Source organism: Ostrea edulis, chromosome 5 (assembly GCF_947568905.1).
Source record: "Ostrea edulis chromosome 5, xbOstEdul1.1, whole genome shotgun sequence".
NCBI classification, from domain to species: domain Eukaryota; kingdom Metazoa; phylum Mollusca; class Bivalvia; order Ostreida; family Ostreidae; genus Ostrea; species Ostrea edulis.
Genome location: NC_079168.1, coordinates 67,755,495 through 67,767,994, shown reverse-complemented (window position 1 = coordinate 67,767,994; position 12,500 = coordinate 67,755,495). Strand labels below are relative to the sequence as shown.

Sequence of the window (12,500 nt, the reverse complement as noted above, 5' to 3'; positions counted from 1 at the left end):
CATTCGCATTGTTATGACTTCCTCTTGTACCTTCTGAATCTGCGATAATACGCCTTTTCATCATTTTAAGGGGATACTCTTCATGGTCATAATGGCTGATTTCTTTTTAAAACATGGATGAAAATATAGATATCAGCAATATTTGCCTATTTATTTAAAAAATTCTTGCCTAGCTCAGTAGGTTAGCACGTCGACTGCTGAACTTTAGATCGCGTGTTCGAGTCTATAGCAGGGGATTTAAATTTTTATCAGATTGCTGTCAACTAAAACTGCATTTTTAGCCGAGTTGCAACGAAGTTGAACTTGGCTATTGGTTTGGTGATGCGGGCGGGCGGGCGGTTGGGCGTCAACAATTGGCTTCCGGATGATAACTCGAAAACTTTACAATCTAATCAAATGAAACTTTGATATATTGTTGGGTACCAGGTAAGGAAAACCCCTATTGATTTTGGAGAAAAAAGGTCAACGGTCAAGGTCACAGTGACCGAAAATAGAATGAAAATTTCAGAAAAATTTGGTTTCCGGATGATAACTCCGAAAATTTAAATCCGAATCAAATGAAACTTTGATATATTGTTGGGTACCAGGTAAGGAAGACCCCTATTGATTTTGGAGAAAAAGGTCAAAGTTCAAGGTCACAGTGACCGAAAATAGAATGAAATTTCAGAAAAAATTGGTTTCCGGATGATAACTCCGATAGTTTAAATCCGAATCCAATGAAACTTTGATATATTGTTGGGTACCAGGTAAGGAAGACCCCTATTGATTTTGGAGAAAATAGGTCAAAGGTCAAGGTCACAGTGACCGAAAATAGAATGAAAATTTCAGAAAAATTTGGTTTCCGGATGATAACTCCGATAGTTTAAATCCGAATCAAATGAAACTTTGATATATTGTTGGGTACCAGGTAAGGAAGACCCCTATTGATTTTGGAGAAAATAGGTTAAAGGTCAAGGTCACAGTGACCGAATTTAGAATGAAAATTTCAGAAATATTTGTTTTCCGGATGATAATTACTCAGAAAGTTTAAATCCGAATCAAATGATACTTACAGATATTGTTATGTACCAGGTAAGGAAGACCCCTATTGATTTTGGAGAAAATAGATCAAAGGTCAAGGTCACAGTGACCGAATATAGAATGAAATTTCAGAAATATTTGGTTTCTGGATAACTCAGAAAGTTTAAATCCGAATCAAATGATACTTGGATATATTGTTGGATACCAGCAAAGCAAGGCCCCTATTGATTTTGGAGAACAAAGGTCAAAGTCACAGTGACCGAATATAGATTGAAAACTTCAGAAAATATGGTTTCTGGACAGTAACTCGAAAAGTTTAAAACTGAAATTAGTTCTTCACAATTATAAATATACCACATCATTCCTGACTTTACAATGTATCCCATGCAACTCGGCTCATGCACCCCTGGGTGCATATACTGATTTTTTGACTAAATAAAGTAAATTTGAAAGTTTTCAATTTCAAAATATTGTTGTACACATATTCTCCACTTTTCATTCCTATCTAATTTCTCTGGTGTAGCATATCTCCTTAATACGCCTTTGTATCGCGTTATTAGGCCTTTAATTTGCATAAATATGCCTTTGTTATATATTATGATGCCTCTGTTTTGCATTTTTATGCCTTTCATTTGTGTTATTATGCCTTTGTTTTGCGTTATAATGCCTTTGTTATATGCATTGTAGCGACTTTGTTTTGCGCTATTATGCCTCTCATTTGCATTATTACGCCTTTGTTTTGGTTTAATTGTTACACCTTTTGCCTTTTTTTTTGCATTATTACACCTTTGTTTTGCATTATGACGCCTTTGCTTTGCATTATTACGCCTTTGCTTTGCATTATTATGCCTTTGTTTTGGTTTATTACACCTTTGCTTCACATTATTTTGCATTATAACGCTTTTGATTCGCATTATTATGCCTTTAGAATTTTTGTTTTTTGTTTTTTAAGTGATCCTGATTGGCTTTTGTAACTCACTGAAGTGAATTAAGTCTTTACATCTTTTCCAGGGAAAGGTGTATAATCAAAAGATTAATGCCGGCCGTGAAAATCTTTATTTTAAGTACATGTAGTTTTGGGAAGGGGTAAAAACTCCCACAAATTTCTGTCGTCTGACATTAAAGACATGATTTTTTTTTTCAATAGAATAAACTTTTGTAATGCACATTTTGATTTGTAAAAATTATGAATTTAGGATCCCCAGGGTTCTGACTTTAGGGCGGGTCCAACATACTCATGTAGTGTAGATATAACACATATTTTATTATACAGTTATTGACTGGGTTCGATGACAGCAGCTCCTTTGTTTGACCCTAAAACGAATATTTGCCGGAAGATGTAGGCTGAGGGCAACAGATCCATTTGAGGGTTATAATAACCAGCTGTTGTCTATAATTGTTCTGTTATACACCTTCATTCTTTTAAGGTTTTTTTTACTAGTTGCACATGGTTTGTTGACTGTGAACTTTTAACAGGACAGTTTGCTTGGGACTAGTTTAAAAGAAAACATACCAAATATCCTGATTGATAATTAATGAATATATTTTTCGTGTTTTTGCACTGTGTTTCAGAATGCAGAAAAGGAAAATTATTATAGATTTCATAGCCTTTGGGGCTAGTGATACTTTTGACTAATGCTCAGGTAACTGATTGGAGCCTTTTTGTTGATTGATTGTATATGTCTTCAAATTTGAACCATGATAAATGTGGATGCACCTCAACATTGTTTTCTCTATTTTAGCAATTTGTTTCCCTTCATGTTTTCTGAAAAATTGTGTTGGAAAAAGTTAGAGTGACCTAAAATGTCAACAACAAAAAAAACCGACCCCACTTTATTGTTGGACTTCTTCTCTCTGATATACCCCAATGATAGCTTCTCTCTGATATACCCCAATGATAGCTTCTCTCTGATATACCCCAATGATAGCTTCTCTCTGATATACCCCAATGATAGCTTCTCTCTGATATACCCCAATGATAGCTTCTCTCTGATATACCCCAATGATAGCTTCTCTCTGATATACCCCAATGATAGCTTCTCTCTGATATACCCCAATGATAGCTTCTCTCTGATATACCCCAATGATAGCTTCTCTCTGATATACCCCAATGATAGCTTCTCTCTGATATACCCCAATGATAGCTTCTCTCTGATATACCCCAATGATAGCTTCTCTCTGATATACCCCAATGATAGCTTCTCTCTGATATACCCCAATGATAGCTTCTCTCTGATATACCCCAATGATAGCTTCTCTCTGATATACCCCAATGATAGCTTCTCTCTGATATACCCCAATGATAGCTTCTCTCTGATATACCCCAATGATAGCTGAAGAATAGGCTAAGGGACAGTGTACTATTTTTACCAAAGTAAAATAATAATTTCCACAAGTTTATTTTAATGCCCTTTGTCCAAATGCACAGATAAGGATTCTGTATTTAAACAATACACATATTCAGTCACACACCCACAATTTTAATTTACGACTGACGTGGCCTGATGGTTCAAAGAATATTTTGAAAGTGATGCTAACTTGAGATGCTTAGGTTAAGAATATTAATAATAGGCATTTGATTGGTCAATTAATTGTTAATTTTTGAAATTTGGCACAGATAGAAACTGATTGGTAATTAATTACATATATAGGTGGCGCTCTTACTTGGACAACCAATCTGATAGGTTGTTGATTACGTATATAGGGGGCGCCTATAATACAGTAGATTGAAGTTTGTTCACAATATAACACCTGGACCAAGAGTGGGTTCATGATAAAGGTTTGAAGTTTTACATAGGAATTATCAGAAAATCTTCTCAAGCACAAAAGTTGTGGCAGAATTTTTAAAATGTTTTACATTTGAATACATAGTAACTCTTGCGACATTTGAATATCTAGTAACTAGTGAGCGATATTGCCCATGAACCTCTTATGATATGTGTAATTAGAATATCTGTTATTTCACTCAAAATTTAAGCATTCATATGGGATTAGAAACATGGCCAAATTGTAATATTTTATGGCTGAATGTCCTAATGATCCCTGTCCCAAATTTCTTTTTAAAGGCAAGAAGAAAATGACATTGGTGTTAACATGGTGGATACAGAATTGGAACACTCCACAAAGAAATTACAGTAGTTTGACAAAGAACCTGTGACTCGGCAAATAAATTACAATGGTTTAACAGTCAGATGCAATGGTTTGATGGTCAGATGGTTTGACGGTCAGTAGATGGTTTGACGGTCAGTAGATGTAGATGGTTTGACGGTCAGTAGATGGTTTGACGGTCAGTAGATGGTATAGATCTTGTAAGAATGGAACACTCTGTAAAGAACAAGTGATCATAAAGAGTCAGTACTATAAATGTAGTATTTTAATTTTTTTTCTATTATAGAAATAATTATGTTATCTCTGAGAGTACTCATGAGACAAATTGTTGTACTGTATCTAGAGACTGGAAAGAAGGTTTTATTATGAATTTCTGAATGTAGCCATAGGCTTTGACAGTATGTACACTTGTTTAACATGCATAAACGTCAAATATTCTATTTCCCAGAGACACCCATCTAAAACCATTATCAAGCCTTTATTCCATGCCTTTTAAGTCAATAGTGTGATATCATTTATAGAGAAAAAAAATGTCCTCAATATTTTCTGTATGTCTGCAGCCCAAGTCAATATTATCACTTAAAAGAATTATTGAAGTGTTCTAGAGAATGAAAAGTGGTTGACTTTAATGAATGTTTATACTAAAATCCGATAAATTCCCGCACCAGGTTTGACAGAGTGACAATGAACCATGATAGGGACATTGATTGGATGCTTATAGAGCAAGTACGACAATGACAAGCTGGTCTGGGACGATTCCTGGCCGACAGATTCCCAGACTCCACAGGGACATGTCACAGGTAAGCCGAAACTCAATCACAGGTGAGGTATACAACCAACACTGTCTAGGGTTAGGCAGGTAAAATTTGCTTAATACTAAGTATTTTCTAATTCTGATGTTTTGTTTTTTTAAAAAGGGTCCTATTTGCTTTATGCATACAAATGAATGTTATAATTTGAAATCTTGACTTTTTCTGGTTTAGTTCTTGATGCTTGATCAATTTCATATGACATGGAAAAAATTGAAAGTTGTAGATCTATTCTAAAAGTGAAAAGTTTCGAGAGTTGAATTAATGATGGTTCCTCTTATGCCAGTGTGGGTGTGTCGTTGCTCTTGATTAATTAGGTGGATTAATGACCAACAAAAGTTGGAGCTTCATAAGGCATGGTTTACCAGGAAGGAAATCAAAGATATTGTCATATTTTATTTATGAAGACATGTTTGAGAGCAATTCCAGGGTAATGAGTGTTTCGCTAAATTGATGGTAAGAAAGAATTTTCAAAATGTTTATTATGTTTATGATGTGTATAAGTCTTGTATGCAAGGGCAAAATATTTAATACAAAGTCACTTATATCCTAGCTCTTTGCAAAGGTCACACCATGTCAAGGTCAAAAAGGTCAGTATGAGGATGATGTCCTGAATGTCCCCTTTTGAGACATATTAATTATTGGTTAATTGGATATTTATTATTAAATTTCGGTTAGAAATTGTTGTAAATACAATGATTGTGTGGTTTCTTTGAAATTATATTTGTAATGGAAGCTTAAGATTTACATTTGAAGCAAAATTGTTTTTTATCATTTGCATGAAATGAAATATTGTAAGATTTTTATCATTTACTTTTAAGTTTAAGAATGGAAGTGATAAATGTTTTGGTCCTGCAGAAGACCTATATGTGTTGTGAGTTTGATTGCATGAGGTATTATGAATATTATTGATTTGATTTTCTTGAACATTAAAAAGGAAACTGCTGGGCAAATACTTTACTCTGAATTAAATGGTAAGAGACATTTTCTCTTACGATTTGTTCACAGAAATTTGCATTAAGTTTATGAAAAGGAACCATAAAATGAAGCAAAGAGACTTGTCACCCTAAGCAACCTGACTCCAAGCTTCTGATTATTGCTCTCAATAAACATCAACTTAAAGCAGCTTTTAATGTCCTCATCAATACTTAGTCACACATATGTAAACTTTAGGACAATTTCTCCCCAGTGTACACATCCTTTTTGTGGAACTACCGAGCCAAGAAAATTACGATCAATTTGTTTAAATGCAGTTGACACCAAGTATTGATGTGACACAACTGTTCAAAGTGGGGTGTTTCAAACGTTTCATTGATCATGTTATTGGTATTCCTATGTATTGTGGACCATAATGGGACATTTTACTTTGTCAACCTGAAGTATGCATTAAATTTGGAGCACACACTTTTGTGTATTCATTGATGTTTAAAAAGCTATTTGACTTAATATAGGTTCCCAGATGTGTGCTTATTAAATGTTGTAGTAGTTTTATCTGTATGCAAGTTTCTGTTCCAGGGGGGAGAATTTTTCAGCAGGTATGTGACCCATGCTTTGCAAATTTTTTGAAATATTTCAATGTTCTCTTCAAAATCAACAGATTTATTTCTTACTAACTCCCTTCTGCGTAGTCTGTTGGTCTTTAACAGTCATGGTTTCGTTTTAAAGTTTCAAGTAAAAAGAAAATGCACAGAACCAAAAAAAAAAAAGAACAGGAAAAAGAGATCACAATTGAAAAGCCCTTTCGTAATAAAAGTTTCAACAATGTATTGAACCACACTAATCCTTAGCTGATGTTTTTAAGGTACTGCATTGAATAATAAGGATAATGATCAATGGAAAATATTGGTTTAATGCTTAATTGATTTGCTAAATTATCTGTTAAACAGTCAAGCAATTAAATAGGAGTGAGAGGAACCCATCGGATTTTCTCCAATTGATTAAGTGAAGCCAGCTTCTGATCCGGAATCAGAGAGATCAGGACAAGGTCTGACAGAGGACTTAACAAGCCTTCACGAGGGGTTTTCTTGTTGTCTCCATTACACACCCAGGGGACACTGTTGAATAAAAGCACTGAATTAGAGGTGGATCAAAGGGTGGTGTAAAGAAATTTATTTGAATTAAAGAAATCAAAAACAGAAGACTTAATATAGATCATTTGGCCTTGAGGCACGATACATGTACAGAAGTAAAAGTTGACACTGGGGGCTTAAATTGCCTTTCATTAGTATGTGTAATTTATGAAATGTGTAATTTGTTTTTTGTGAAGGTGTACCTTAAGTAAGAGATAATAAGAAATAATGCAATTAACATATCTTGCATTACCGTTATCATAGAGATAATAAATATGAGAGGCTTGATGAGTTTTACTCCAGGATGCTAATCTGTCATTTCCATCCCTGATCAGATTTCTGCACACTCAGGCTTATGGAGGGAGCCTTATCTTATCGTCAGTCGGGGCTACTGAAGAGAAGAGGAAATTTCATATAAATTCTTAAACTATCATCTTTCCCTTTAAAACTGAGATGATTGTCTCAACACAAAACACTTGGCCATAAATTAATGGTTGTGGTTCTTTGTGTGGGATTACTGTTAACTGTGTGTAGGACCTGAACATGTCTGTTTATTTGGTGTTGTGTTTGTCTGTGTTTGAAAGTTAAGTTTATAAACTTTAAATGTATGTTTAAGCTTCTCTCTCTGTCAACCTTCTCTTTCTTATAATATTATTCTTTGAGTGATAGGAAGCAGGATTTCAGGGGAATATGTCTACTAAGAAAAGTCCACGACAAACTACACATCATCATCCTGTGGCCATTTAATTATGTCTTGAATTAACCAACCAAAGTCATCACCAAGGAACAAATTAACACCCCTATCTCTCTATCCCCACATTAGCTCCCTTCCTTTAGCAAACATCCTGATGACCCCCAGGAGGAAACATGGTAGTTGACGTAGACACCTCTATTACACAACACCCCTATCCCACATCTAGAATCCCAGATCTCCCTGGGGCAAAGATAGGGAATAGTTATCAGTATACACATCCTAAGACACCTATCTGTCCCCCCTTTGCTGGCCCCGAGTCCAGTCTTTAGGGTGTCCAGTGGGTGTGTAACAGGATCATCTCAGGAGGTTTGATATATTACAGATTATTTCTGTCTTCTTTACTTGACCAGCACCTGGGAGATGTAGCAAGAGAAGTTTCTCAGAATTGGTGGACTCTGCAATCAGTCAAATTGATCATGCACTGAGTTTGGCGACAAGGCACCAGGAGACAAACACACAGACGATTATCACAGCTTTGCATCTTATTAACGAGTTCTACAGTAAGTATTTTGTAGTTTTATTTTACCCTTAGTGGAAATATTTTCAGATGTGGTCACTTTGCTTGAAAGTTCTTAGACTTCTCAATTTGTTTTCTGGTTTTGGGGTGTTTTTTTTTAAAAAAAAAAGTAAGTATAATTTTGAACTTGAAATGTAATTAAAGAATAGGAAATTTTGATTTGGTTTGTAACTTCACACTTTCTAATGTCCCCTGGAGATCATTGCAGGAGAAAGTCAGATCAGATAGATAGAGCTAATCAAATCAGTATGCCGTTTGATAGCAAAGACATGACAATTTGACTTATCACAAGACAATTCGTGACAGATGTCCTGCACAGGTAGATCACAGCTCCAAATTACCTTCCAGGTCATTCATTATTGATATTTAATTAGGTTACATTCGGAACAATGACTCAATAATTAATCAGAAAAGAAAATTGTTTTATGGTGAGGATGTCTCCTTTCTCCATATTAAAACATTATAGCGTGCAAAATGTGACAATTTTTATTGGCCAATCCAATCTTCCACTGTATCGGATGTCTTTGGAAATGGAAAGTCTTTCAGTCTGTTGATCAATATTGTCTTTTTGCCTTTTTTTTTTAATACGTTCGTGACATTTTTTTCAGAAACTTTTTGGGGGATTCTGATAACTTGGATAAGAGGACGAACCATTACAGTCTGTTTTTTGCAAGAACTTTTTGTAATATGGTTAGTTTAGGGATTTTATTTCTCCCCAGGGTGTTAGAATGTGATAAATGTCAATTGACAATGGTAAAAAAATAATCTTTGATCCCTGGTTATTACAGACTAATTAAATAACAGTTGTTGCTTTTTATTGTCTCATTTCAACAAATCATGAATTATTGATGAGGTCCAAAATGATAAGTTTCTGTTCAATCAGGAACCCTCTTTGACAGAATTGTCCAAATTCAAATTTAACTTGTGGGAACAATACTCTTAAACAGTTTATATTGCAATGAGAAACAGTGCAGCAAACCAACTGCAGTTTGACTGTAATTTCCACCATTGAATTGGACAGTAATGTTAGAATCGGGTAAATTATGACATTTTTTGGCTACTGTGCTGCAAGCAATTTAATTAAGGGTCTGTTGAATAATTAATTTTTGCTAAGACAAGTGTTGTTTGTAAAGTGTCATGCAGGTTGTAATGTTGGTTACAAGTGGTGTTGATCACTTGTTCAGAGATCCCTTGGGTGTTATCCAAAAGGGTCATACAAGTGGTGAACAGAATAGTAAATGTCCTTCTGGACACAGCAGGACAATAAAACAGCCAGCCCTCTCTATCAAGGACATCTGCTAATCTGGCCAAAATAGATAGCTGGAAAATAGTTATAGACTAAAGCATATTTATGTAATTTCATATGCCAAGAGGACTTACAGATCTATGTTGAATTAATCCTTGTTTCAACTGTGACAGAAATTTGAGCATTGGCATTGCTATGACTAATTGATATGATTGTTGAATTTCAATTGACTTGTGCACCTTCAGTGTGTATTAGGTACCTGTAATGTTTTGCAGGTGCCCTGAAAGCTACTTCTTTCCCATCTCTTCACTGTAATTAAGTTTTAAAAATTGACCATGTTTTGTTTCATTAGTTAATTGGCTTCAGCAACTGACCACCTTGGAGTTTGGTTGAAGTCATGGTTAAGGGCAAGACATATCCCACTCCAGACCTCCTCCAATCATTGGGCAATAGGAAAAACCTGCATGCTATACATCACTGTCTTTTTCAAAAGATTAATCACACATGGCTTCCTATTTCACACTAAAAATAAACTTTTGATTTGAGTGATCCCCAGGATGAAATGAATTTGAAATCAGCCTCTGTCAAGTATATACTGACTAGATTCACTTAATTACTATTGTAAAATTTTCACTAGTTTTACCCAAGTTCTCTAATGGAAAACATAATGTGTGACAGACTCATCTCTCTCCTACTGATGGAAAAAAATTGTTGTCTTTTCCTTTGAAATATTAAGATTTTAATGATGATTTCCTGCCATTAAAGACAAGAAAAACAACTGCATCCCAGCACACACATCCAGCAAATGCGCCACAGCACTTCTAACTTTGACTGGTTTTAACCTCTTGAAAAGTCACAAACTGATGCTGCCTTGTTTACGTTGGAGATAAATTGACAGTAAGGAACATCTTGTTCCTCTGTCAGCTGTGATGCCAGCTAGTCTAAATTTGGGGTGCTTTTGGTTCCTCTCCAGAAAGTCGTCTGCTGTGTAACCATCCCCAGCTCTTCACAGATAGCCAGTCAGAAAAAATCTTCACCAAGCGACCAAGATCAGGGAAGGAACCCAGAGCATTGTGGGACATTTTGGACAGTCCTTGCGGAGGACTCTTTGTTATGGTGTTAGTGAGCAGATGATGAAACCTTTGGAGGTAAGGGAAAACTTAATTATGGAAGGGGAATACACGTTTTAGAAGTCACTAGAACTTGTAATATGTCACATTTTTGAAGAACAGATAAAAGGTAGACATCTTTTAGTTAATTTCTATTGAATTTATTTCATGTGAAATTTACCTGGTTAATTCAATTTATTTTATTTACTGAATGAACAAACTTGATGTTGTCAATTAATGACTTTATGAGATAATGATCAATTTTCACTGATAAAATCAGGAGATTCCAAACTCAAGGATAAAGAAATAACTTTAAGTAGAGGGAGAGAATACAGTTCTGCTTTCTCTACAATATATAATTTTTAAAATAAATGAGAATTTTTTATTGAGGGAGATATAATAAAAAAAATGGGATCTGATCAAACAAAACAGATGTTGATGTATGACACTGGGGCTTCCTCCCATTGGAGGGTTCTGTGATGGAATGTTCTATTTATAGCCCCCTACGATGTTCTTCATTCACAAAGTAACAAGGCACATCCTCAGAGGGCCATGTTGAGGGGTGCAGCATTTTCATGAATGAAAATCTATATTTTTTTTTATTTAACTTGACATTTCAAGGTAATTTCATGAGATGGAGTAAAAAAAAAAACCTTTGTTATATTTTGGGTTATAAATTTTATTTAGTGAAAAAAATCACTTAGTACCTTAGTGAAAAGTTTTTCTTCAAGCTATATATACTCTTCTGTTTATGAATAAAAGCCTCCTGCCATTAGGGCTAGATAAATTAGAGTGTAATGAGGACAGGGTAAAGTTTTATCATTTTCCAGATGAAGTATTTATGACCAAAGGAGAGGTTGTTACAAATCTGTGAAATTTTAATTATCTGCCTTGTCAATTTATAAAGATGAAATTTTTGTTCTCTGAATTTCATCCTTTTAATGCATTGTCCCTAAGTGTTTCACTTAATTTCAGTTTTTGTGTAAATGTGTTAGGGGGTTAACTTAGGAATTTCCTAACATGTCACACTGTTAAAAAAAAAACACATAGAAAAACCCTAAAAAAAATGATAGTCTCAAGTAAATTAAACCAAAGCCTTAGATTGTAACGGCTGAGTTAGATCTGATCGGACGCACTGATTGGGTTCTGTTTAAGATTATAACATGTCATTTTCTTCCCATCGAATGATAACTGCAATTGATGACACATTGAGTTATGTGACGTCTTTGAGATTTTTTGTCGTATCTGTATAGATTGCCTCTGAAATGTAATTCCCTTACTCATTTCTACCGTCCTGTTAATGACATTTCCGAAAAGAGAAAAAAAGCTAAAGTTCTCAATATTGTCTTTATGTCACAAGACACATTCCTAGTTCTAAGCTTTTAATTTGTAGCTAATCCCTGGACAGTTTCAAATTGTGACTTCTCAGTGCTGACAGAATATGGGGGACCCAGGGGATATTAAATCGAGAATATGAAACTTTTAAATAACATTTTAAACACTCAAAAGAACTTCTTTCCTGTCACATAGATTAATCGCCTGTAGAAATCAATTCCTACAAATCATATTGGCCCATGTCGGTTCCCAGAAATATGACAGATTGGGAGAGCGAAGCTTTGGTAAGGACAATGCAGTGGGAGAACGCTATTGAAACCAGTTGCCATCCTTGATGGAAAGAGAGGGTAGAAATCTATGTCCTGGTCACCAAACAAGTTGATGATTTAGCGCAAAATCAATGTCACTGAATAGCTCAATTCTACGGCACTGGGGACAGTGAATGGATCAGTATCGGAATCATTGGGGGACATATAATTGTACTGTATGACAAATCTATCAGGGCACTTAGCGACAATAATCCTTCAAAAATG

At 34.9% G+C, this 12,500-nt stretch overlaps 1 protein-coding gene across 6 annotated transcripts in view; it reads left to right on the top strand.

Moving 5' to 3' along the window:
* Nucleotides 1-12,500, top strand: part of LOC130054712 (zinc finger protein basonuclin-2-like) — a 55,008-nt gene that overhangs the window by 8,143 nt on the left and 34,365 nt on the right. For 5 of the 6 annotated variants that reach the window (XM_056165242.1, XM_056165239.1, XM_056165245.1 and 2 more), the window contains exons 2-4: nt 4,086-4,928; nt 8,111-8,260; nt 10,497-10,671. In XM_056165242.1, the coding sequence (XP_056021217.1) occupies nt 10,654-10,671 (18 nt within the window). In that variant the 5' untranslated portion in view covers nt 4,086-4,928; nt 8,111-8,260; nt 10,497-10,653. The remainder of the gene's footprint in view (nt 1-4,085; nt 4,929-8,110; nt 8,261-10,496; nt 10,672-12,500) is intronic. The other variant, XM_056165243.1, reaches the window with a different exon arrangement.